General features: G+C 34.9%; 3 protein-coding genes and 1 long non-coding RNA gene across 5 annotated transcripts; all 4 read left to right on the top strand.

Moving 5' to 3' along the window:
• The first annotated feature begins 389 nt into the window (after nucleotides 1–389).
• LOC108226450 (beta-galactosidase 15-like) lies at nucleotides 390–4,877 on the top strand. The gene is made up of 17 exons (XM_017401414.2): nucleotides 390–729; nucleotides 807–902; nucleotides 1,004–1,116; nucleotides 1,192–1,258; nucleotides 1,377–1,469; nucleotides 1,570–1,719; nucleotides 1,805–1,893; nucleotides 2,012–2,117; nucleotides 2,214–2,301; nucleotides 2,399–2,523; nucleotides 2,605–2,766; nucleotides 2,878–3,178; nucleotides 3,272–3,384; nucleotides 3,482–3,682; nucleotides 3,771–3,988; nucleotides 4,083–4,428; nucleotides 4,533–4,877. The coding sequence occupies exons 1-17, from the start codon at nucleotides 571–573 to the stop codon at nucleotides 4,641–4,643; spliced, it is 2,538 nt and encodes an 845-aa protein (XP_017256903.1). The 5' UTR covers nucleotides 390–570; the 3' UTR covers nucleotides 4,644–4,877.
• A 575-nt stretch (nucleotides 4,878–5,452) lies between these two features.
• LOC108226900 (uncharacterized) lies at nucleotides 5,453–8,139 on the top strand. Its single transcript, XR_001807753.2, has 3 exons — nucleotides 5,453–5,646; nucleotides 5,955–6,021; nucleotides 6,158–8,139. It is a non-coding gene; the product is annotated as an uncharacterized LOC108226900 (long non-coding RNA).
• Nucleotides 8,140–8,572: 433 nt separating this feature from the next.
• Nucleotides 8,573–23,409, top strand: LOC108227597 (E3 ubiquitin-protein ligase UPL7). 2 transcript variants are annotated; one of them, XM_017402833.2, is made up of 15 exons: nucleotides 8,574–8,729; nucleotides 8,871–8,993; nucleotides 9,070–9,313; nucleotides 9,494–10,077; nucleotides 10,902–11,888; nucleotides 11,992–12,326; nucleotides 13,263–13,541; nucleotides 13,634–13,886; nucleotides 16,055–16,225; nucleotides 16,298–16,390; nucleotides 18,249–18,356; nucleotides 19,507–19,623; nucleotides 21,815–21,904; nucleotides 22,076–22,195; nucleotides 23,131–23,409. In XM_017402833.2, the coding sequence occupies exons 1-14, from the start codon at nucleotides 8,706–8,708 to the stop codon at nucleotides 22,157–22,159; spliced, it is 3,492 nt and encodes a 1,163-aa protein (XP_017258322.1). In that variant the 5' UTR covers nucleotides 8,574–8,705; the 3' UTR covers nucleotides 22,160–22,195; nucleotides 23,131–23,409. The 2 variants fall into 2 exon arrangements, 1 of the variants encoding a protein (XP_017258322.1); XR_010284732.1 differs by lacking the exons at nucleotides 18,249–18,356; nucleotides 19,507–19,623; nucleotides 21,815–21,904; nucleotides 22,076–22,195; nucleotides 23,131–23,409 and having other exon boundaries at nucleotides 8,573–8,729; nucleotides 13,634–13,876.
• Nucleotides 23,410–24,369: 960 nt separating this feature from the next.
• Nucleotides 24,370–26,112, top strand: LOC108225375 (uncharacterized). The gene is made up of 2 exons (XM_017400220.2): nucleotides 24,370–24,599; nucleotides 25,405–26,112. The coding sequence occupies exon 2, from the start codon at nucleotides 25,413–25,415 to the stop codon at nucleotides 25,878–25,880; it is 468 nt and encodes a 155-aa protein (XP_017255709.1). The 5' UTR covers nucleotides 24,370–24,599; nucleotides 25,405–25,412; the 3' UTR covers nucleotides 25,881–26,112.
• The last annotated feature ends 759 nt before the right edge of the window (nucleotides 26,113–26,871 follow it).

The following is a 26,871-nucleotide window of genomic DNA, read 5'->3' as shown; positions in this document are numbered from 1 at the left end:
GAAATTTTGGTTACATCACTAAAATATATATATATAAATTATATGTTGAATTCTGAGTTCAATAACATATATAAATTATAAAAAAAAACCCAAAAATATTACATTTTTTCGAGCTTTAACGAGCCGAGCTCGAGCCGAGCGAGCTCGAGTCGAGCTCGAGCCGAACATACTAAAAGCTCGGCTCGAGCTCGTTTACTTAACGAACAATTTTTTGTGTTCGAGCTCGAGCTCGTTAACTTAACGAGCCGAGCCGAACGAGCTCTTAACGAGCCGAGCTCGAGCTTGTTCGCGAACAGCTCGGTTCGTTAAACAGCCCTATCTGTATGCACTTTACCTTCTTTTCTTGAAAAGAGTATGCAGTATTTTACTTGATGTGGGTATCTTAATTTTGATTTTGTAACGAGTTGAAGTTAAACTAAACTCAACAACTACAGATCAACCAGATAAACATATCCTTCATAATTATCTATCTCAAAGAATTTGAATTACAATCCATTGTCCTTCTTCTTCACTATATATACTCCTTAATTGCTGCGTAGCATCTTACTTCCATCTTCCGTTCTAAAAACAATGGCGCTCAGAACACTGTTTTTAAGCCTTCTGTTACTATCAATATGCATATTGTCTACTGCTCTTAACGTTACCTATGATAGCACATCACTCTTATTCGATGGTCAGCGAAAACTTGTTATTTCTGGAGCAATTCACTATCCACGTAGTACTCCAGAGGTATGCTTATTAACCATGCATCATTATAGTCTTGTTGTAAAGTCTCCTGACGTTGTATTCTTGATGTTTTGAGTTAGATGTGGCCTGACTTGATACAAAGAGCAAAAGATGGAGGCTTGGACACGATCGAAACATACATTTTCTGGAATCATCATGAGCCGGAATATCGTCAGGTAAGAGATGATATCAATCTGTCTTTGTACTTGCGTCTAACTCTAACACATTATTTATCTGTTTTTTTTTACTTGTCTGAACAATCTTTTGCGTTTTTCAGTATGATTTTTCAGGGAATTTGAACTTTGTAAAGTTCCTCAAGACTGTTCAAGACAATGGTCTTAATGCCATTCTTAGAATCGGGCCATATGTTTGTGCTGAATGGACTTATGGGTAACTATATCAATTTATTCGAATTTATAACGATCACTTTTTATCGATTTTTGAATGTTGCAATTTGTGTGGCAGGGGATTTCCTGTGTGGTTGAAGCATTTGCCAGGAATAGTGTTTAGAACCTACAACAAACCTTTCATGGTAATTAGCTTGTGCTTATATACTGCTCAATAGTAAATCATAGCAACGATTTTTCGACATTTAAATTAACCAGGGATTATATGTGTGTTCTGTTGCTTTTCTTATTTGCACTGAGCAGAGTGAGATGAAGACTTTTACTACTTTGATTGTTGATATGGCTAAGAAAGAAAAACTATTTGCTTCTCAAGGCGGCCCAATTATACTTGCTCAGGTTTATACACATATTATCATTGTGTCTACTCTGGTTGTTTATTTTCAGTTTTAATTTTGTAGAAAAGTTTACTATATTTGCTTTGTCATTAAATCAACAGATTGAGAATGAGTATGGAGATATCATGGGGGCCTTTGGAGAAGACGGACTAAAGTATCTTGACTGGTGCGCTAAATTTGCTGTATCGCTTGATATTGGTGTCCCTTGGTTGATGTGCCAACAGAATAACCCTGTTGCTCCACCTCCCATGGTAAAACTATTCAGCTTCGAATGCTTATGCTGATTTTATGGTAAAAATCTAGTTTGTAATGTGTTTTTGTATTCTGAATGAATAGCTCGTAGCCTGCAATGGTCCGTACTGCGATAGTTTTAAGCCCAACAATTCTTACAGCCCTAAGATGTGGACAGAAAATTGGGTTGGCTGGTTAGTATCGATAACTTAGCATGTTTGATTTAACTATGCTTATTACAGTGTTATATAGTTTCATTGTTATCATCTTAAACTTTTAAACCATATTACGACTTGTACTATGTTTATGTAGGTTTGAGAACTGGGGTCAGAGTGTCCATCACAGACCTGCAGAAGATGTTGCCTTTTCTGTTGCTCGCTTTTTTCAGCTGAATGGCTCAGTGATGAATTACTACATGGTCTGTTCTAATTGATGTAAATGTATATATAGTCTATAGAATTATGTAATGCATTTTTTGTCGAGAACAATGTATATTATATACTTTTTTTTATAGTATCACGGAGGTACAAATTTTGGGCGCTCGGCTGGGGGACCTTTGATCACCACATCATATCATTATGATGCACCTCTGGATGAATATGGTATGGGTATTATGTTATATATCTGCAGGCAATTCATAACAATATGAAGCAAAATTGTGGTACTTAATATGTGTGATCTTGATGTTATAAATTGCAGGCGGTTTGAATCAGCCAAAGTGGGGTCACCTGAAGGATCTTCATCTCCTACTGAAATCACTAGAAAAAATCATGCTTTATGGAAATTCAACAACAAAGACTTTTGACAAAAATAAATTGGAATCTGTATATTTCTTTTCTTTGTTGGCATATATCTAATAAGGCGGATTTAAATATGGTCTCTGATTGTATGATGCATTGTTTCAGTCGACCATTTTTGAATTCAATGGAACCAAAGCTTGTTTCCTCGGAAATTCACATGATGACAAAGACATTACACTTGAACTACTAGGCAAGAACTTCACGGTACCAGCTTGGAGTGTAACAATCCTTAAAGATTGCAAAACTGAAACCTTTAACACCGCTAAGGTATATACTGAACATTTCAGCTGTTATGTGCTCTTGTGACGCGATTTCTGTATTCTGATAATTTGTTAGCTATTTATTGTTGTATATTAATAATGATCACGATTTTTACAGGTTAGAGCACAAACCTCGGTTAAAGTAAGGGTTCCAAGTAGAACTAATTTACAGTGGGCTACTAAAAGGGAGTATCCGATCCACTACAAGGACCCGTTGTTTGAAAAACATGCTTTGATTAAAAGCAACGTGTTTTTATCTGATGAAGCTCCTGACCAGAAGATAGCAAATGATACTAGTGACTATCTGTGGTACATGACCCAGTTCACAGTCCATGATCCCAAATTCGGAGAACAGATCCTCTTGCATGCTAATGTTAGTGGGCCAATAATTCATGTCTTTCTTAATGGGAAGCACATAGGTACGTTATCTAATTCTGCCATCTGTTTGAGATATCTATGATTGATTATTTATTCATAAGGGTGAAATTTCTGAAATACATTCAAAATTTCAGATCGATGGTCCGGTTCATATTCTAGCCATGGATTTATATATGAGCAACTTCTCAATATTGAACTCGGGAAGCTATATCATTTGTCTATACTCACCGTCAATGCTGGATATGCGGTAAGAAGTCCACAAAACTTATTTCAAACTTAGTTCAATACCCCTCTTTTCTGGGATATTAATACGCATATTAATATAAATTTGAACTGTTTTCTAGAATTATCATGCTCACTATGAAAGTTATGTGAACGGAATTAGTGGCCCTGTTAAAGTGGTTTCGCAAAATAGTATGCACAGCATGGTCTTGACTAAGTGGGAGCTGAGGTCTGGTCTAGGAGGCATTCTCAGGAAAATGCATCTCGGAAGTGGTAGATGGGATCAAAGTGTTATTTCAGACAGGCCTTTTGTTTGGTTCAAGGTGATTCTAACTTTACTCAAACTGAATAAGTATATAAATCAAAGCTCTTTTTAATAATATTAACAATTATAAATTTATTGTGTGACAGACTACATTTGATTCTCCACGAGGAACAGATCCTGTTGTAGTTGATTTATTAGGAATGGGGAAAGGACTTGCATGGGTGAATGGGTTTAACATTGGTCGATTTTGGCCGAGCGCTTTTGCAAATAATCAAGGTTGTGATTCTTGTGATTACCGGGGTGATTATGGTAGGGGTAAAGACAAAAAGTGTCGATCAGAGTGTGGAGCTTCTACTCAGAGATGGTATATATATATATAATTCTATTCTTTCTCTTTACTGCATTTCTGATACATCCTCACTCATCAGATTATTTAACTTATGGTACAACCTTTCTAGGTATCATATACCAAGATCCATTTTGAAGGACACTGGAAACATGATGGTTTTATTTGATGAATTTGGAGGCGATCCTTCAAATGTGAGCATTCAAACTGTGCCAACAGGGCATATTTGTGCAAATGCGCCAGCAGATACCACACTAGTGTTATCATGTGAAGACAGGATGCTTCAAAACGTTCCCCCTGGTATGTATGGTGCGGCGGCTACAACGGCTATAGGCAAAGTCTTTACAGAAGTTTCCTTTGCAAGCTTTGGTAATGCTAATGGCACCTGCGGACCCGTTCCCAAACCATTCCAAAAAGGCTCATGTGATTCTCCCAACACTCTTGCTGCCATAAAGAAGGTATATCTTAGTTCCTATTTTATATTTATCTTAGTTCCTATTTTATATTTGTCGCACAAATATCTTGGATTGTTAGTGATATCTTTTGTAATGTAAAATGACAGGCATGCATAGGCAAGGAATTGTGTGAGCTTGATGTGTCGGAGAAGACATTCGGGACTAGTAACTGCACAAGCGATGTTGCCAAGAAGCTCACTGTTTCACTCAAATGCTAGTAATTATATTAGATTTTTTTAGCCAGCATTAGCAGTATAGACCGTCTTTATAGAGTAGAGGTTTCTGAGTATTTATAGAAGTAGAGCAAAGCCACAGAGGTTTATTCTGTTGTGGCTTTCAATTAGAATCGAATTATGTACCAGGTACTTGCTTTCTTGTTAGGATGATTTTATCAGATTTTTAGATTTTCCAAGGTTGAATTTGTTGGAATCTGGATGTGCCATGTTTTTCTTGTTTCCTCACCCTATTCATTATACTGCAATTATACACTCAAGTTCTCTCAGGTTTGAGACGTTCCGGTGTCTAAATGATAGAAGCTCAGAGATGGAGCTCTTACATATATCTCACAGCATCAAGGTCCATGAGGTTCTAATGCACACAAACCACTGCAACATTAGTAGCAAAGTAACTATATGTTTTTGACAAGATTATTTAAGGACATTGTGTCACCCTTTTCTGATTGTGACCAAGAAGTCATGTAGTTCAATTCCTTTGATGTCTTCTTAATGGCCCTAGGTATTCTTCTCACTGTTATCGTTTGACAACTGTGCATATTTATACTAACCAGTAACCACAAACAAATTTGTGTGGGGATTTAGTGTCTGGATTTCAAGCTTACAATATATATTATTGTTAATTTTGTAGTTTATTTTTCTAAAAAATTTAATATAAAAATACTATATGCATTTATTCGCCTATCTTCTTAAATCGATCCACCCTGCTTTTGATGTATCTAAATTTAGACAGTATGAATTATGAAGTGTATTTTGTTCTGGATATTCTAATTTGCTTCAGTCATTCAGTGTATTTTGAATTCTAAAGTGTATCTGAAATGTTGGACAGTTCTGTTACTCTGCCTTTTATTTGCTTCAGTAGGTAATAATTGATCTGCATTATTTTCTTTTGGTACATATGTAGTTATGTACTCTGAAGTCTGACTACAGGTGCTTGATCTGGGTTTCTGCATCTCCTTCTAAGCTGACTCTAGTATGCAAGTATGCCGTAAGTCCATCTTCTTTAGTTTGATACTTTTAAAGTTTTAGTTAAGTACTTGTTATAAGTTAATATTGTCCTGCTGGGTGATCAAATGATACTATAGTTAGGACACTAATCCATCTTAATATTAATAATAAACAATGTTAGTATTACTCCATCAATATCAAGTAAAATGTACTTGCTGTCGTTAACTAGTTATGTACTCTGTCTTTCTTTTTTTATGTCTTTCTAACGTTGCAGGTCTGCTTATGCACCGATCTCTTTGGTCATGTACTGATTTGATATATATATGGGCCTGCAATTATGTTTTTCAGCTTTACAGATGTAGATTACAAGAAGTTCAGTCTTTTGGTTGATCTCATATTCTTGGATGGTGCCCAGGTATTATCTAAGAACTATCACATATTCTTGTTTCTTTATTCTTTTCCTAACCTGCAATGTTCCTCAGTGTCCTGTTTGATAATGTTGTTTTGTGCCAAGTTAGCTCCTGCCATTAACTTTCAATTCTAATTGGCAGCTGAGTCTTTAATCCTCGGGTCTTCTTACCTTCTCTGAAAATATTCATATCAAGAATTCCAGCCTTCCAGATCAAGATAAAGTTCAAACAAATGATGCGTCTGAGGTATACCTTACTTTGCATTTTGCAAGATGGTTTTTGTTTGACAGATATAATAATTCTTCATTCAGATCATGACATTTCTCTTCTTGCTTGCCATATCGAATGTTTCCTGTTGTAATAGTTATTTATGTTTCATGCTGACTAGTCTTTTTGTCCCATGCCTTTGCCAGAAGAAGCTAATTTGCTACATTAACCTGCCTGGTTATTATATTGTTCTTAAATTGTCTTTCACTCTTTCTCTTGCTGGATACAAAGGATGATTGCCAGAGCGTTAACTAATAAAGGGTGATGCTACTCAATTGTGGACAGAGCTCTGACCATGGACTCACCGCAAGAGTGCAGGTAAGTATAACTTAGTCAAGCTAAAATTTGTTTTGTTTTCTGCCCTTTAAGTGTTGATTCATGATTTTTAATTTTTCGGACTTTTCACGGTGTGAAAACCGAACCGCACCATATGAAACCGGAACCGCTCATATTATAAACCTAACCGCACCAATGGTTTTTGGTTTGGTTTCGGTTTTCGATTTTAGAAACCGCACCTTCGTGGTTCCGGTTGCGGTTTTAGGTGCAAACCGCACCAAACCGCAGCATGCACATCCCTACTAGCCACAAACAAATTTGTGTGGGGATCTAGTGTCTGGATTTCAAGCTTACAATATATATTATCGTTAATTTTGTAGTTTATTTTTCTAAAAACATTAATATAAATATACTATATGCATTTATTCGCCTATCTTCTTAAATCGATCTACACTGCTTTTAATAAGTCAGTTTTTACTTAAATTACAAAAACCCCATTTCCCTGTTTCTGGTAAAAAAACAGAGTCGTCCCCTTCTTCTTTTATGTTTGAGTTGACACGTTGGTTTTACACTGTTTCTATCCGAAGCTGAGCTGTAGTTGTAGTTTATTTTGCTGTGTTTTGTTTTGGCCCCTGCTCTGCTTTCTCCGTTCCTTGAGTCGCTGTTTTGTGTTCTGAACTGAGTTGGCTGTGTAGGTCGGTGGTTGAGTTCTCGATCTCTAAGTTGAATTAGCAGTGCAGAATTATATATGTGTTTGTGAGTTTTGGAATTGGTCATATGTGCGTAAACCACCACTGAGTCCAGAGCAGATTGCGTGGGTTGTTGTATGCTCTTTTGTGCTAAGTTCAGATTGGGATGTTTGAAGTCCCGTAGTTTTTATCGTTGAGTCGCTAGTGGGAGTTCTGAAATTGGTTGGGTTTTGTAGGTTTTTCTGTTCCGAGTTCATGTTGGTTTCGTCCTGCCGCCCTTGCTGAGTTTAGTTTATGAGTTATTGAGTTTTTCTTTTGTTTCGATTTTTGAGTTCATAGCAGAGTTCACAGCAGAGTCACGTTTCTGAGTCCTGTTGTTTTGTTCAGTCGAGTGAATGAATCCCTTGCCTCGAGTTTATGTTAATTTGAGTTGAGTCACAGCTTCTTTTTTTCCTTCCCAGTTCGTTTGTTTCTGTTTTGCTAGGTGCAACATTGCTGAAAAGTTTAATAGTAGTGTCAAGTCACACTTCACAGTACTGAAGTTTGTTGTTCTTTTCGCTTGGAGATTTCTTTTCTTTACTGATGTGCAGTTTTAGCTAGATTTTTCTGATAAAAAATGGCGGTTAAAATTGTTGATTTGTTGAATTGGCCATGTAGAACAAGCAAATGGGTCATGCCCGAATTCCTATAAATATTTGTGTTAAATTAAATAATTTTTTAGGTGATAATTAATTAGTTTAATTTATTCTCTTTTTAAGGTGATAACAATACCAAATTGATTAATAATTTTCCCTCATGATCACCGGGATGAATTAGTAATATTAAGTAAATGATAATTATTAATTTATACAATTCTTTTATCGAATTGGATAGAAATGAGTCTAATATATGTGATGTAATAAAAAGAAAAAAAATTATATGTAAACAATAACTTGAATTTTAATATATATGAAAGTCATATAATTAAATATTTTTATTTTATGTCCAATGTTTTTATCCTTTTTCTGAATTTGTCCGATATTCAATTTTTTCCCAAAAATTTTAAGTGAAGTTAAATCATTTACATTAAAATCGTGTTGAAAAATTATATATTTCATGTTATAATCTTAAATTGTAAATAACTCGATTTGGGAGTATTACTTGAAATATTTAATTTTAATAAAAATTTGAATACATTAAATTTCTCCCTACCAATTTCACCCAAATATATTATTTGATAAACTTAAATTCCAACTAAAATTTAGTTATTGCACATAACCTAATTATTTGATATGGTCAACATTTTGGTGGACATATGTGAAGAATGAGTGAAATATTTGATATTATATTATTATTGAATAAATTGAATCATCTGTTTCGTAAATCTCTTGCATTCTATGAAATTAAAATTAAATTAAAGCTTAATAATAAAAGCAGTTCTTGCTCATCGTCCCCTCACTCGATAATCGCCCGTCCCCATGGCCGAACCAAGAAAGCACCAGGTATTATCTACTTTGGCATATACTTACAAACTCAATTGTACATGTATGTATGTATAATATCGCTAATTGTGTGTAATTTCTGCCAAATCAATCCAAGCACTGTGTAAATGTCAATTAATTGTGCTAATTTGGGTTAATTAGGTATCATTACGTGGTGCTAGTGCTAAAGAGATCAGTAGAGATGCTCTACTTGAGAGAGTTTCTCAAGAAAGGGAGCTTCGCAATTATACTCGAAAAGCTACATCTGCTGCTCTATTTATACAGGTTTGTGTCTTTTTCAGTTGACTAATTTTGCAATATTTAGTTGATTTTAGTTTATGTGGTCAAGTGAATTGTGCAGAGAGTTTGGAGGAGCTATTATTCGACGAAGATGATTGCGTTGCAGCTTCAACGGGATTGGCAGGATATGATTAGTTGTTGCAAGATGTCTACGATCACAGCCACGTGGATTTCTTCTAGTTTGTTGAGACCATTTCTTTTCTTCACTACGTGTTTATCGACTAGATATCGTAAAATTCAGGCTAGAGATGTTAATTGTATGCAGATGTGTTTTAAAATATTGTTGGAAAGCTTGAACTCAACTGGTGAGTCATTACATTGCAAATCTGATCTCAATATTACATACCTGAGTAGATGTTGATGTATTGTTAAACCTTTGCATACTTGTCAATGCTGAATATGTTCAATCGCAACATCTTCTCCTTTTTAATTATCTCGAAGTTTATGGAACTTTTGCACTCATATTATTGTTTTCTTTATCGTAGATCATCAGAAAAACTTCTGTCTTCTAAGCACTTGTTCGCTGGAAGAAAGGAGGATATGGCTTTATCAAGCAAAGAAGCTGATTTCCTTGTGCTTACTTATACTAGCGGAGTGTGACTATACTCGGCAAGGGGCTAATGAGTTTGTAATTCTTACATCTCTAGGAATGCGTTTTCTTGTTATGTTGACCGATGCGAAAGCGTGGAAATATAATTCTGAGAGTAGTTTTCAGGATGCCAACAATGCAGTGAAGGAATTAATTCTGTTTATGGGCAGTAACAAAAGTGATTTGTTTGTTTGTGTCAGAAGATATATCATTAGATTGGACGCTCCTTTTCCACAATTGACTGGTGCAGGTCAGAAAGACGATAAACTACTGATTACAGCCAGTGCAATTACTGTATCTCTACGGCCCTTTCATATATTGGATATAGAGAAGAATGACTCCTTAGACGTGCAGCATGCTGCTGAACAATTCTTCATTTTTTTACTGTCTATCCCATGGTTTACACAACGCCTACCAGCATTTCTCTTATCTTCGTTAAGACATAAGTCTGTGTTATTGCGTTGCTTCAGAGCATTACTGGTAAGGTCCTTCAGGAATAAAGACACTCTGTCTCAATTTATACTTTGACAGAAGTCTTGATTTTGCTTAACTACTGTCATCCACTTTTTCCACCCAGTAATTTGTGCACATAAATTGTAGGACAAAAATAAAAAAGATGATCAGCCAAACAACATTAGATAGGTAAGCTTGCATTAAAAACTGCAGTACATCATTTGCTTAAGGATTTAACACCTCCTGAAGAGTGGAAAATTGTTAATCGCAAGTAACAACTGATAAAAGAGGGAATCTTAATTCCAGTAATATGTAATAATTAAATCTGAGTCTAATGTGGGAGGAAACATGACTTATATAGGACTCCAAGCCTGATAGAAGTACTAATCTACTATGCCCCAAACAGTCTAATTACAAGTAATCTGACTAGAATGTTAACGAAAAACCCAAATCAGAAGTAATATCCTAATTTTGTGTTAAATCCTTTAGACCACACATAAAAGACAAACAATATAATAATTTTATCTATTTAAACATATCCAATGATTTATAAATGTATACAATTCTTTGCATTTTGGCCTGCTTTCCCCATTAGTAATCAATGTTCCTAGTGCAGTGTTCGTATGATCATGATCCTTTGTTGAATTATACTTTGCTTATTGTTACTAAACTTATTATTTAATTTACAATTGCATATTTGAAGCCTTTAAAAAAAATAATATGTAAAGAAATGATATAAAGGTAATATGCTAAGTTTTAGTTGTTCACGTTCTGATTAAAAATTGCATTAGAATTTGATGGCTCATCTGAAAACTCTAGGATGCTGATCAAAGTGTGGCAGGTGATGGCAGATTTCGAAAGAGAGAATATTAGAGGAGATCTCCAAGGTGGATCACTTGATGATACCATCATCACCTAGAATGATGCCACAAGTTGGTTGGGCTCTTGGAAACATATTATGTCTTGCAACATGCAGTGACCACATTCTCGATGGTCATGGATATTTTACCCAAGATCTAGACTATACTCTGTACATCCAAGTTGTTATCATACTTGCTGAGGACTTGTTATATTGTCTTGAGAAAGTTGGAGAGTTTAGAAAGGTTAATCAGGATCTGTATGAAAATGCTGAAGGTTCTGATGAATCTGTTGAGACGATGCTGATTGATCTGTGCACCACTAACATGTCTTTGAAGATGTCTTTCATGGACTATTTTAAGCCTGCTTGTCAGCAATGGCATCTTATGAAACTGTTAACCTTTGAAAAGGATTGTTCCATTCCCATTAGTCATAACACACCCAAGGACATTCTAGAGTCCCAAGGAAAAAGGGAGCTGCTTGATGTTGCATATTACTATTTTTGCATGCTGAGGATATTTTCTCAACTACATCCTGTGGGATCATTGCCTGTTCTCAACATGTTATCTTTTACTCCTGGGTTTCTCCTTAAACTGTGGGAAGCGCTCGAAAGATCTATTTTTCCCAGTGAGAGTCCTCAAGCAGGAAACATTGTAACTAAACCATCTGGAAGCAACAGTGGTAAGATATTAGAAAGAAAGCAAAAGCAAGGAGCTAAAGATGGAGGCAATAAATGGTTACATGTCTTGCATAAAATCACTGGCAAGTCAAATTCAGATTTTGATAACATGAATTTGAACAATGACCTGCCTACTGCTGATCAGAGTGATGAGGATTCTATAGATTTTTGGGAAGTAGAGACTTTAAAATGTGGTCCAGAAGGGTTATCAAATAGTTCCCGTTGTCTTTTTCATCTATTCTGTGCTACTTATTCACACTTGTTGTTAGTTCTTGATGACATTGAGTTCTATGAAAAGCAGGTACAGTAACACTCGCAATTCTTTTTATGTTTCCAATGTGCTTTAACTTTATGATTTCAGATTCTTTGAGTTGAGTAGAAAACTAATATAAGAATCATACCAGGTTCCCTTTACTCTGGAGAAGCAACGGAAAATTGCATCAATGCTTAATACCCTGGTATATAATGCCTTGACCCACAGTATAAGCCAACAGAGTGTAACTTTTATGGATGCTGCCGTTCGATGCCTACACCTATTGTATGAAAGGGACTGCAGGCACCAGTTTTGCCCTCCTTCTTTGTGGCTATCACCAGCTAGAAAGAATAGGCCCCCAATTGCTGTGGCTGCCAGAACACATGAAATTTTATCTACCAATCTCAAAGCTGATGACTCTTTGGCTGTTCCAAGCACACATTCTGTCATTACGACCACTCCACATGTATTCCCATTTAAAGAGAGGTAAGTATACTGACCCTTTCTGCATTTTCGTGAAAACGTGTCCTCTACAGTTCGTGAGCTTTAGTTACAGTTGTTATAGATGTTTGGAGTTTATGTAAATCAGATGTGAGTGTGTTTATCCTTAAAGTTGCCATCTGTTGATGTTGTTACTTCTATTTGCGTATTCTATTGTTTTCACTATATATGGCAATACTGTCTTTGCTTAGGAAAATCTGGTTGGCATTAATATTCTTCATTGGTTACAACCAAATTTGATTCAAAAAGTGATATTGTAATGTTTCTTTAGTATTGTTTAATTACTACCTTCACCGAGGCTTAGCTCCTCGACTTCTAGCATTTTTTTTTTCCAGAAATTTTACCTGAAATGCGGAAATATATTTCATGCTCACGAACAATTACATCCACATCTGTGTTGCTCTTGTATCTCCTATATGTAGCTCTGGGCCATCTTATAGCTGTCGGAAAGTACATTCAAAAGGTTTCCAATCAATTGTAGCAAATAGTATGTGGGACTATATAGGCAGCAATGTATACAATTTAGCTATGAATGTGCTTTTACCTTGAAGTCTGAAAGAGATGTTATTTGAATGTCAGTATTTTCCCCCTTCATCCTTGCAGTCACAGAAGCTATTTCTTTCATAGAATTGTAATAAAGTTCCTCGCCCGAGTATCATAACTCAGCATGAAGAACCTCAGGTTGCCCTCTTTATATGCAGGGGAAAATGTTTTTCTATGTTTTGTGCATTATCCTATTTCCTAGCCAGCTATAAATTTTTTTTCAAAAATTTGTTGCATCATCTGTAAAATCTTTCCGCTCACTACCCACCTACTAAAAAAAGGCCCAAATACACACACACACAAAAAAAAACACAAGATATGAAGAATTTCAAAACTGTTCTTTTGTTCCTACGGTATAATTTTAAGCATTGTTTGCAGAGTTCAGATGTTCAGAGAATTCATTAGCATGGACAAAGTATCTCGAAGAATGGCCGGTCAAGTGATAGGACCTGGTTCACAAGCTGTTGAGATTGTAATTCGTCGTGGTCATATTGTTGAAGACGGATTTCAACAACTGAACTCACTTGGATCAAGGTTGAAGTCTAGTATTAATGTGTCATTTGTTAGTGAATGTGGTCTTCCGGAGGCTGGCCTGGACTATGGTGGTTTATCTAAAGAGTTTCTGACTGATTTAGCAAAGGCTGCTTTTTCGCCAGAGTAAGTTTAAGAGAGCACTTATGTTATCAACTGCTGTCTTATTCTGTTCTCTTGTTCATTTGAATGACAGTTTACTACTATTTATGTCTAAGCTATGGGCTATTCTCCCAGACCTCGGCTTCAGATAGACTTTTGATCCCTAATACAGCTGCTAGGTTTCTAGAGAATGGTGTGCAGATGATTGAATTTCTTGGAAGAATTGTTGGCAAAGCACTGTACGAAGGGATATTACTGGATTATTCCTTTTCTCATGTTTTTGTTCAAAAGCTCCTAGGCCGCTATAGCTTTCTTGATGAATTATCGACACTTGACCCGGAGCTCTACAGGAATCTAATGTATGTGAAGGTAAGCCCTACATTTAATTGAATAATGTCAGATTTTCTTGAGATATTATCTTATTTGCTTTCATGCACTAGCTATTGTTGTCATGGTGCTTCAATAGTCGCCTAGGTGGATTCAGAGATTTGACTTGCAAATTGTTGGAATTGTGTTCTACTTGACGACTAGGAGGTCGACTGGTCGATTGATCGGGTTGACTGGTACAAAACCCAGTTAAAATCCGGTTCAAAATAATTGAAATAACCAAAATAACTTATTTTTGTAACACCCTAATTAACCGCAACAAGAAAAATGCACACATGTTAAATTTAAACGGGTATATATAAACTGATTAAATCTGATATATACGCAATTATGCATGTATATGTATGTATAGTGAGTGTATAATGCATATATATCAGTCAGCGTATATAAGTGTGCAATTGGGATGGAAAAAGATAGATGTTGGTAATTAAAATATCCATTTGTACCTGATCATATAGTAAATGTTAAACTTTTGTTGTAAAAACCCAAAAATTTGAAATTTATAAATGTATAAATATGTATATCATTATTATATATTTGTCAACCAGTCAAACTAGTTGCCGCTGGACCTCCATCGACTTGACTTACCTCTTTGACACCCATAGCAGTAGCTCTTATTGGTCTAGGAACGATCAAGAAGTGATCTCGTCCTTTTACAAGCAAGTACAATGTTTGTATTGTTTTTAAGGTGTGCAAATGTACTCTTTAAGTGTTTTCTATTAATATAAGATGGACCGAACTGCAATGTTATGAGTAAAAGCTTTAAGTTTATCACCTATATACCTTGTTTGCATAATGCTAGAACCAAGGGTGAAACAAAACATGACCGAGGGTGGGCAGAGACCCATTTGATTTTTAATTTTGGTGATAACATACTTTATTCATTTATTCTCTCTTTTCCCCTAGATCTTTAACATCTTTTATACTTCGATTGATTCAGTAACAGATATTAGTACTGAATCGTGGTCCTTGTACACCATCAGATCATCACAAAACTTCAATGATATATTGAGATTCACATTGCTCTCATGACATATATGTCACTTGCATAGAAATATGTATAATACAATCATGTCGCTCGACAGATCAGTAAGTTAGTTCAGACATGTGCAAATGCAAGTTGTTGTCAATGCATTTTTTATTGACTATTAAATTAATATTATACTTTTTCACAAAAATTCTGCACCCTCTAGAATCTAGATGCACATCTGGTTGCGTGCCTGACTTGATATAATGACTGTACAAATTTTCAGATTACATTTTTGAAATAGTATTAAAAGAAAATATAAACATCATTACTTTATGCAACACATTATTAACAATGTACTTTGAACATATACGTTCAGGAAGGCATACTAAGTTTGCATTGGCAGTCAGATGTACTGATATTGAATTTGTATCCATCTAGTTTACTAGTTTGGCATGTTCCTTGGTGAAATGTGTATTTGTCCAGTTGGCAAAACGTGCTTAGGTGTTATTACTATTTAATATAAACTTCTTGAATGATTTAAGAGTTTGGGTTTGAAATTAGTTTGGACCCAGTGTTGAACATCTATTTATCTGTCATATAATTGTATAAAACATATGGGCCTCCTTGCTTGTTACCAGGATGCATTGTTAAAGATAGCCGAAATAGTCAGATTTAAACCAAAATTTGTAGCTTCTGATGATTGTGTCAAGTTTTTCGCGGGGAAGAGAATGCTGATGTACGTTGACTTTATAGACAAGTGAATTAATGTCATTGTAATATTAACAATTTCCGGATTGTGCATATAAAGAGAGTAACAAGGGTTTTTTTCTGAAATACTTGAAACCCGCTAGATGAGGTGTACAATGCCCGGAAACAGATTGACTTGTTCTTAAATGACTACTATTATATGATAATATTGATTTTTGAGATCTACTGATTTACAATAATATATGTCACATAAGAAAATATATTCCAAGTATTTCCCATGAAATTTTTAGGTTCAAATAGGTTATTTAAGATAAAAGTATGGCAACCTGTTCTGTGTTCTTCAAATATAAGAGTTATTGGATAGCAGGTGCAGCATACATCTTTTGACACACACACACACACAGCTCTTCTATGCCATTCTGCGTTTATATAGAATTTTTTTTTTGTTTATAAGCGTATGTCGTGTTTGCAGCATTATGATGGTGATGTCAAAGAACTCTTTCTGGATTTTACGGTCACTGAAGAGGCATTTGGGAAAAGACAAATAATTGAGCTAAAACCTGGTGGAAAGGATATGTGTGTGACAAATGAGAACAAATTGCAGTACATCCATGCAATGGCAGATTATAAACTCAATCGGCAGGTCTGAAAGTGTTTCCTGTAAAATTTTGAAACATTGTACTTGTCCTAATATATAGCAACCCTTAAATTGCAGGTACGGTATTTATCGAATGCATTTTACAGAGGATTAACAGATCTTATATCTCCATCTTGGTTGAAGTTGTTTAATGCAAGTGAATTTAATCAGGTGCTTTCTTTGATTCTAAAATGTTTTGTAATTTGTTATATTACGCGATAATTAGTTTCCAGATATAATTTTACTTGGATCCATACCTATTTGTTTATCTTTTGCTCTGTCTTCCTTGGGATCAATTTTTTCTTTGAGTTTTGTAATGAATTAATTTTAAGGATCAAGGACTCATTCTAATTCATATCCTAGCTGTATTAAGTGATTTTAGTTTTGCAATTTAATGAGATAGTGACAGCGTGTACCCATTCCTGTCCTTCAGGTTGTTTTAATAACCTACCTTAAAAAATTAGATAAAAGTGAGTGAATTGTTTCTTTTAAAGCTCACTCATAATTTGTTTTACTCAAGTCTTAAATGCTTTGATGTGATGTGCAATCCACATAATGCCAGGGGTGGCCCTGTGATGAGGAACAGGTATGAAATTAAAAGGAGTCATTTTATTCGAAGTCAGAAGTATTAAGTATGTAGCGTATTCATAATAAGCCCGATTAATCACAAGCCTTAGTCCATTAGGTTATTTTGTTACGTATTATATTATATGTGTTTCCCACATCATATAAAACTTGTTAGTTAAAATAATATTGAATTATCAAATGAGTCTCTTATTGAGTTGCGAAATGCGATCCATAGTTTTAAGTTTTTATTCCCTTCCACAGTTGGAAAAGGAAAACCCTTGGGGAAGTAGGCTTTCCACGGTCGTCCGCCCAAGTTAACTGTTTGTTTTTGTTTCTACTTCGTATATCCATATTTACAATTCTGCCCCGTGTCACCTGGTCTCTGGCTAAAGGCGGACAAGATTTAGGTGGGTGGATGCTTTACATTTGGCTCTTAGGGGTGCTTTTCATTATTAATGACTTAATAGTTTGGATAGTTTCTTTGGTCTTGAGTGTTAAACCTGTGATGATATTGGAAGGAGTTGGCTAGGAAGAGATATCTGGAATAATTGGATGTGACTTTGATCCCTTTATGATGACATTTGTATTCTCTGTTCCCTTCAAGGGCCAAGTCCTTGGTTAGATTCAGTCAGTTTGATGATATAAACATCTAACAACCAAGTTTTCCTAGATAGTCAGTTCAATGTTATCTAACTATAAGAACCAGTTATTAGCGGATACAGTCAGTCAGTTTGATGATATTCAACTCCTAAGAGCCAGTTGTACCTGATAAAAAATACCTAGAGGGTAATTTGAAGTATTACTTCCTCCATCCCACAATACAATCCTCTTTTGGTAAAAAAAAAAAAAATCCCACTATACACACCACATCAAGTTCCAATGCAACCTTAATGATTAATTCTCACTACTTGTCTTGTATTTGTTTATTTCCAAATGCAAGTGCATTTACTTTTTTTTACATATTAGTCAAATTTTGCATCGAAATTAGTTATTTACTCATTAAATCAAGGTAATTAATGTGGATGAATATGAAAACTATGTTTGATGTTAAAGTTTCTTCATATGCGTAATTTTTCCAAAAGAGACTTGTATTATGGGATATAGGGAGTATATATAAGGCAGCACTTACTATTTGAGAGTCGGGCGTGTGGACATCTTCTCGCACTAGAAACACCTTTGCCACTACATGAGCACTCCTTTGCTTCTCAAGAAAACATTTGTGTTGCTGATAATTGTGCTTCAAACAAGCCTATCTTTACTATTCTGCAGAGCAACGACTACAGCAGTTATGTTTTGTATAATTATAAGTTGAATTCCACAAAATGTGCATATAGATGCATGGTAGATTGACATGCATATATATATATAAAACAGTAGTTGTTAGCAAGCATTTGAAGCACATACAGTGTTTCTACCTGATATATGAGTTATTAGTGATCTGAATACCAATTTTAATCTGCAGTTGCTTTCTGGCGGAAATTATGACATAGATGTTGATGATTTACAAAAGAATACCCGCTACACTGGTGGCTATACCGAAGGGAGTCGGACAGTAAAGCTGTTTTGGCAGGTATAAAAAACGAGTACTAGTTTCTTGTTCTACATGACTTGTTTCCAATTAAGTATGTTGCCTTGCTTGGATAAATGAATTGCCCCCAGAAACTAATTGCCAAAAAAGTGGAAAACCCTGCATATAGAGCTCTCCCAGCTGTGTTCTTTACCACAACAATCTACCTTAATCGTATATATATCAATCAGCTTTAGGATGGACTCGTTCTCCCCTCTTCAATTCCCAATGAACAACATGCCCCACGATGCATTCAGTTAAGATGAAGTAAGCAAAGAGAACTCAAAGAGGTAGGCTAATGTCTAGTCTTAGGAGGGTTGCTGATAAAGGGTAGCTAATGGAGTAGACATACTGCACAATTGTTAGGGAAACAAAATAAATGAGACTTGGTATCTCAGACTCACTGTTCTTAGTGCAAATAATCTAATGCTTTAGAGCCTCGTAGAGCAAATTGTGGCTTCTGGTACAACCTTACAGTCTGACTGAGGAAGAGGATTTCAGTTTTGTTTTAGAGGTACCTTGTAATGGTCTGATACTCTGATCATGTTTTGCCAAATTAAAGAATAAAGGATATCCAGTCACCTTACAATGTTTGGGTCAAGTGTACAGATAAGCTCATGTACATTTCAGTATGACTACATCTTGCAGTAGGCATCTAGTAGGTACAAGTTAGAAACATAGATACACTACAATTATTAAGATTCATAAAAAAAAACATATTATATATGTCCTTTTATGTGTTTTAATGTGCCTCTGACTGTATAAATGTGATTTACTTTTTATTATATGAGCCACGTGTAATACACTAAATCTTGTGACTAAGATTTAGTTAAGTTCTCAGTCAATGTATTTTCTAGACTTGATATAGTGATATTGAATGTGATTTGAGTGTTTAAAATGAGTCCCCGTGGGGATCGGATAGCTAGGGGAGATATTATAACGACAATGATGACCACTTTGATATAAAAGCCTATCTTATAGTTCATGATGGGTAGATCTGAGATCTATTTTTTTGCTGCAAATATGTCCTTTTACAATTGACAACAAAGTTTCTATTGCATGGGTATTGTTGGCTGGCTTATTATATAGACTTTGCTCAGTTGGGACATATATAGTTGCTCTAATTTTTAAGTTTCATCTGTTTGCATCGTAGGTGTTAGCGGGGTTTGAGCCTAATGAACGATGTTTGCTACTCAAATTTGTGACAAGTTGTTCTCGAGCTCCTTTACTTGGGTTTAAACACTTGCAGCCAACATTTACAATTCACAAGGTATCATCTTGAAGTATTTCAGAACCTGTTTTTGTTAGTCAGTGTTATTAAATATGTACCCTGCTGTATTGATGACATGTAAAATTGTTCATAGTTAACCAATGTTATTAAATATATACCCTGCTGTATTTATGACATTTAAAATTGTTCATATTGTTAAGTAACCAACTCGCCTTAAGGTGTTAGGAAAGGTCTCTAACATGTGAAATTGTTCATACCATTAAGTAATTAACTCATCTCGAGTCTTAAGGTATTAGGGTAATCGATGTTATTAAATATGTACCCTGTTGTATCTATGACATTTGAAATTGTTCATAGCCTTAAGGTGCTAGTGAAAGGCTTTTTACTGAGATCATCATATTCTAACACTCCCCCTCTCTCGGAACCCTTTTTTTTTTGTCGAGAGTGGATCATATGCGCCGTTTAGGGCATAAATTTGTCTTTCATGTCCATAATAATTATGAGAATATTTAGGGTGGCAGGGAGTCGAATTCGAGTTTCCCACCAGCATGAGCTATAATACCATGTTAAGTAACTGGTCCATCTAAAACTTTAAGGTTTGTTTGGTGGGGTGGTATGAAATCCACCAAACTCATGTCTCATGCTTGTTTGATTCTTTTTCTTCTAATACCCATACCTCATATCCCCAAGGTATGAGCTTTTGAAACCCAACAGGGGAGGTGGTATGTGTATCATATTTAATGTTATTTTTTTATTTTTCCAAAAAACATTCATAATGACAAAAAAAATATTTATATGTACAAATGAATGTTATTATTAATAAAAAAATTATTTACAATGTTTTATATAATAAAATAATCTTATTTAATCAATAACATAGTAATATTATAAATTAAACATATTCATTCCAACACTTAACCAAACACGTGATATTAGGAATGATACATTAACTCCGTACCATTCGGCGAACCAAACGACCCTAAGGTGTTAGGGAAGGCAGGGTTATTATATTCTAACACATGCTACCACTACCACTGTGTCCGGCTCGGAATCAAAAACATTATAGTCGTGCACTGATAGATACTTTTTGGTATATTGAAATCTTAGGTTTGTATATGTTTGATGAAACATATTAAAAATGTAATTTGCGAGTATGCTTTTAACATGTCTGGGCCAAATAAACTAGTAATAATGTTGACAAGAAATGGGGAGGGGCGGTGTATATGCAATGTCTACTATATAAAGTCCAAACATCTCTTTTGGATGAAAATTATACAGATATGGTTGTATCCCTAACCTGCTGCTATTAAATATGACTGGCACTTGTTAATATTGGTAGATATGTCTCTCATCTATACAAGTGATGACGGGAAACAAAGGTAGTCTTAATATGAGTCGCATGAGTAGTTGTTCCCTCCGTGATCCGTATGCTAAGCTATGTTCCTCAAAGTTGCCTGAACAAAAAGAAATAGGTAACTAATTAATTATCTGCTTGCCATCAGAAAATCCTGAAGGCGCTTTAACAGCCTACTCATGCCGGCTCACACCTCTATTACTAACACATGACAGCCTGCTGAGACCTGAAAACCCCGGGGGGGGGGGGGGGGGGGGGGGGGTGTTGAACCTTATTCTTTGTGTGTGGCTGAGTTTTCTCTGTTTGCGAGAGACTGGATAGGATTGAGATAGTCATTTGACTTTTGTTGTCTCAGAAAGATTCAAATGAATTCTTATGCTAGAAGATAAGACAGGTTATTAGTCCAGAACAGGCGTGCACACATAAAAGGGTATCACAGAAAAACAGGATTTTGTTAATCTGAACCTTTTTTTAACTTTAAATCCTTCCATTTACACTGGTCTGGCTCTTCTATATATACTGCACCCTTATGAATCATGTCATGTGTATGAATTGTATTATCAAGTTACAAAAACTAACAATATTTGTCGAGCATAACATATTGGTTTGCTGCTTCACATATGAACTTCTGCCTAAATATATAAGTGCAAGTATCTTCATTAGCTGTTCAACACTTCTGAACTTGTCATCATGCAATAGCACTCAACAGCTTTTACTCTATACAGAACTGTTAGTGTGGCTGGTGTATATGTTTCTCTGATATAGAAGGTTGAAATACCAAAATCTCTTCTGTTGTGATGTTTTGTCCCCCTCCAGATGTAATAGAGTTTCATACCATCAAAATGTTGTAGTAGTATAACAAAGCAAAATGTATAGGTTGCAGGTGATATGCCTCTATGGGCAGCGATTGGTGGACAAGATTTGGAGCGCCTTCCATCAGCATCAACATGCTACAACACTCTCAAGGTATATATTTATCAGGGTTTTTTTTTTTTTTTTTAGGTTAAGCTACTTTAGAAGGGTTTATTGAAATATCAAAGCAAAAGGACAAACACGAGAAGTGTTACTGTCCAGTGTCCACGGTATTTTTTGAATATGAATGTTAAGATGCTTATTCTGTCCTATTTATGGGTCCAGCTTCCGAGCTACAAACGTTCAAGCACTTTGAGAGCAAAGCTACTGTATGCTATCAAATCAAATGCAGGATTTGAACTCTCTTAAGATGTAACCTCTTACGTGGCAGGCTGAAAGCTTGAGGTAATAATCTGTCGTGAGTTTATTTACCATAATATACTGTTTATATGTGTGTGTGTGTGTGTGTAGTTAACAGACTAATAGTACAAACTCTGTACAATAACGGATCCTTGTAACTTTGGAGTTAAATCACTGTATTTTTTATTTTCTTATTTTTGTATGTGGATTATCCATGACTTAATTTTATGATCCAGTAAAGCTTGCGTCATATGACTGTCATGGCACTTGTTGGTAGAATACAAACTTAGCCAGGAATATCTAATTTTAATGCACTAATATATCTTGTTTAACAGGTAACTGAAAATTTCATATCAAGCTTGGGTCAATTTTAGTACTTTCTGATAAAATATCAATTATATTAAAATTATGAAAGGAAGATTAAATATATATAAAAAAATAGTGGTTATACTGAAAATAATTACTGCTATTGGTATACATTTTATTCATATTTTATATGTTACTTCTTTTTGCCAAGCGTTCACTATACATATTTGGGAAGATTGTTGGTAATTATACATCGAAAGAAGAGAAGGATCAACTGATATGGGACAAATTTTTTTGCAAAATGCTCATCTAAATTGGGATGGAGTATAAGATACACAATATTAATGATGTTTAAAAGATACTGTGTGAGGGATTGCAAAAAATGTAAATTAATGATGACATCATGGTAAGAGCCTTTCGGCTTTAATATAGTTATGTAGGGTATGGATTGTTACCCTCTTCTCACAGCCAATAAAGTTGTAAACGATAATTCTTGTGAAAGCTATTTTACGAACAACTAAATCCTTTTGAACTTGTGTACATTTTCCTTTAATGTCTGTCTATATAGAGTTTCTTGAAATGTTTGGGGTTTAACTTAGGAGGTGAAATGAAATCACTTTTCAAGCATTTATAGTCCCAAAAACTGGTTTGTGTGTTGGTGCATGTTCCCACAGGCATGACATTGCGAAGCCGAGATGGTCCTGTTGTATCAGACTACTAGTCCAGCAGCTGGCTCTCCTTGTGTCAAAGAAATTGCATGATGCAATGTTAATATGTAATATACTAATATATCTGAATATTTTATGAACAGGTGCATAGTAGTAAATAATTTGTGGCATGTTTTGCTTCTGGCCTTTTGGTGTGAATCCAGGCTACCTGAGCTTGATTACAGAAAAAAATTGTTGTACTTAGTTTTGAGGAGTCTTGGCTAATCTTTTAGTTTACCACCGGCAGTTCTTTCTATTTTATATATGTCCTGGCTAAACAACTTGTATCTATAAAATATCACACTACCTCCGGTCTCCCTTAATAATTTTGATCAAATTCTGGTCAAATTGACAATTTTATAATTTTCTCCGGTCTCCCATAGTAATTTTGATCACATTCTGGTCAAACTGAATTTTATAATAAACTTACACCTAACTATAAATACGGTTCTTTTTGAAAACCTATATACACAAACCATTTTCATTCCATTATATCTTTATATAAATAATAATCATTTTGACTTTTTTAAATTTAAGTTGTAAAAGTCATACTTGTATATATTATATGTTAAATTTTTTATAAACGAAAAAATAAATATTAGAAAATATATATTTATTTTTTATAACTCAAGATATGTGAAAAGTTTAAAAGGAATGTAACAAATAAGATTAGCCCTTCACTATTGTAACAGGTATTAAGACACAATTATGTTTAACATGTAAGGATGTTAAAATTTTAACATAATTTAATTTTTTTATTGAATTGTAATTTTAACTTTGAATCACTACTAAATTAAAACAACTTATATTTTTTTTAACAAATTCTAATTATAATTTATATATAATTCGTTTATATGAACCTAGTGTGTCTAGGCTTAAATCTAGTCTCATATCTTAATCGACTTAATCATATTACTCGTACGGAAAAAATCATAAGTCAATTTAAGATTTATATGCCCGTGTTCGAGAATTTGAAAATCCCATCTTCTTCTAATAATTTTTAAAATTTCAGTTTTACAAAAAATACATAACATCACTTTAAAGAAATTTTTAATATCAATTTATTATATTAATATATAAAAATTTGTCCAAACATATAAATTAAAATTTAAACACTAAATAATTATTTCTAAGTATGTAAATTTTTTTGCTAAATATTTGTCATCCAAAATGAATGAGTTGTATCTCCTTGTGAAGAAAGCATAAGTAATAAGTTGGACCTCAACTGGTGCACAAAAAAAGGAGGGGTCGCAAATTGCAATAATCCTAATTCCTAAGCGTGCAAGTGAAAGCTGGCTGGGGCGCCACTGGACCCGATTAAAAGTGCGTGGCGGACCTCTTCTCTTTGCTTCTCAGAGCTCCAATTTAATTGAACTAACATCAGCATCATCATCATCGTTAAATCCGAAGCTGTTAGAGAAACACTTTCTGTTAAGGTGAGTCATCATAACTTAACTTGTTGCTTGCTCTTGCTTCTTCGGAAACTGTCTTCTTGTGCAAAATCTTTGTCAGTATGAATTGATGATTTTTAAGTATTCTGATGTATTGCATTTGTGCATATGTAGATGTTGTCCAGGCCTGTTTACTAGTATTTGTCTAGATTGATGTTTAATCGCCTGAAACAAGAGAAAGGGGGATTTTATATGCCGAACATTTGGAATACTAATACTGAGCAATTTTAAGATTGGTTGGGATAAGATATAGGGACTGCTTTTGATGTGCAGCTCAAAATGCTTGATTATTTTGATTGGATTTCTCCCTGTAATCGGCTTTGTTACCAAATAAACATTCTGAACCGCAATTAGGGAGCTGGGTTTGTTATCTGTGAAATCACAAGTATAATATCCGAATTGTGACAAGTTAGATTTTCTATAGTACCATCTCGTAAAACCAAAAGAAATATACTCAGGCCCAGTAACCAGGGTATCTTGCTCATGATTGGTTACACATAACTTAGCTCTGCCGTGAGAGTAAAAACTGGAAAGATTGCTTCGGTACATAAACTATATCTTGTTTGTTAGCGTTTCTTCTCACCACAAATAAGTCCACTGGCTGTTGAATTCACTGGCTTCAAGATAATATATTTTGGATTAATAGCTTCAAATTCATTGCTAAACTGAATTTTGAGAGAGTTGTATTATATCTACTCATCTGAATGATGTACTGAATATTTAAGCTTTTATTGTATTTACATGTCTCAGTTATTTCACATCAGCAAACCCTCTCTTCTTTCTGTTCCAGGATCCTCAATGTCATTTTCTATGAGTTCGACTTCCATAGGACTCCTCAAAATCGGTTTATTTCCAGGAGTGAAGGTTTTGCATAGTAAATGTGCAGCCCCCGTTTCAAGATCCTCGCGTAGATTATTTAAAGTCCGTGCAGCGCAAAACAATGGAGGACCTAGACGACTGGTTGATATAATTCGAATTGTGCCAGAGATCTCAAGTAACTACTTCAAGAAACCTTCTCGCAGGGCACTTTTTGGAGGTATATCCTTGTTAGGTGGATTTTATGTGGCTCAGACCATTTCCCTCTCTTTTGGAGCTTTAGGTGTCAATGATGTTATTGCTGCGGTGGTGTGTGTTCTTCTTACAGAGTATGTCACTAGATTCTATTACAGCCGGCCAAAGGTGACTTTCCCGGTAGCTCTCCTGAACAATTTCAAGATGGGTTTTACCTATGGTCTTTTTATTGATGCTTTTAAGCTTGCCAGCTGAGGAAGACAATATATATAACTCGATATTAAATTTGTGGATTAGGTGTAGAGTGGCAACTAGTGCAATTTGATTCTTTCTGAAGTTATTTCTGTAGTTCTTATGATAAGTGTGCCTCAGATGCATAACATCAACACTTGATCATTGATCAGTGAGTGATGGTATGTCCTAAAACCACCAAGTGTATTCAGCTCGATGCGGTTGCTTATATGAATGATAATCATCATCTATAGCACACGGTTGGCTTCAAAACTCCAAGATTGCTGCAAACTGCTCCTCGCTTCAGAATTGCAAGAATGCTGCAAACCGCTCCTCACCCGAGTCCAGGGTAGTTTTAAAACACACATATTTCAATTCCTACCTAATAGCCAATCACTAAACAGTAGTAGTAAAGAATGACACTAGTTAGGCAGTTACCAACTTACCATATATGCTAGGAATATCTTCTCATGAGCATAGCTTGTAAAAATAGACACCTTATTCCACAAGCATTTTCTCCTCGGCTTTGTAAATTTATTTGGGGTAGAAATTGCAAATTGAAAGTTTTAGGGGTAGAACAACATCAAACTTATTACCCTCTGACGGAATAAGGTAGAGTGGTTGTTTTGGTAGTTTGAAAAAATTATTTTGAACATTCTATTTTTCTAAATAAACACTCTTTCTGTCCCGCAAGTAAGTTTACGTATATTGTTTGCACTCATTTTGAGGCTCTATTCGATAACGTATTTTTAAATTTTTCTTTTTTAGAATAAAAGTTTAGATTTCAAACTTTTTTTCAGGAATTTTTTCTAAAAATATATATAATGTAAGTATATTTTATATCAAAAAATAACGTAAAGAACAAGGAGGGAGTATAAAGTTATAAAAATGAAAATCAAAAATGAGATTATGGCCGATTAAACTGCTCCCATCATACAAAGGCCCGTGCTTTACGTTACCCTAATATATCGTGCCCAAAAGCACACTTTACGTTACCCTAATATATCGTGCCCAA

The sequence above is a fragment of the Daucus carota genome, chromosome 6, assembly GCF_001625215.2.
Source record: "Daucus carota subsp. sativus chromosome 6, DH1 v3.0, whole genome shotgun sequence".
Lineage (NCBI taxonomy): Eukaryota > Viridiplantae > Streptophyta > Magnoliopsida > Apiales > Apiaceae > Daucus > Daucus carota.
The sequence above is the reverse complement of the archived record's forward strand: the minus strand, read 5'-3'. Positions and strand labels throughout refer to the sequence as shown.

Coding starts and splice junctions, on each gene's coding strand:
- LOC108226450 (XM_017401414.2), top strand. CDS start 571: ATGGCGCTCAGAACACTGTTTTTAAGCCTTCTGTTACTATCAATATGC. Junction 1,894..2,011: donor ACAGAAAATTGGGTTGGCTG/GTTAGTATCGAT, acceptor ATGTTTATGTAG/GTTTGAGAACTGGGGTCAGA. Junction 3,683..3,770: donor GGCCTTTTGTTTGGTTCAAG/GTGATTCTAACT, acceptor ATTGTGTGACAG/ACTACATTTGATTCTCCACG.
- LOC108225375 (XM_017400220.2), top strand. CDS start 25,413: ATGTCATTTTCTATGAGTTCGACTTCCATAGGACTCCTCAAAATCGGT.
- LOC108227597 (XM_017402833.2), top strand. CDS start 8,706: ATGGCCGAACCAAGAAAGCACCAG. Junction 10,078..10,901: donor GTTGCTTCAGAGCATTACTG/GTAAGGTCCTTC, acceptor AGGTGATGGCAG/ATTTCGAAAGAGAGAATATT. Junction 21,905..22,075: donor CATGCTACAACACTCTCAAG/GTATATATTTAT, acceptor TTATGGGTCCAG/CTTCCGAGCTACAAACGTTC.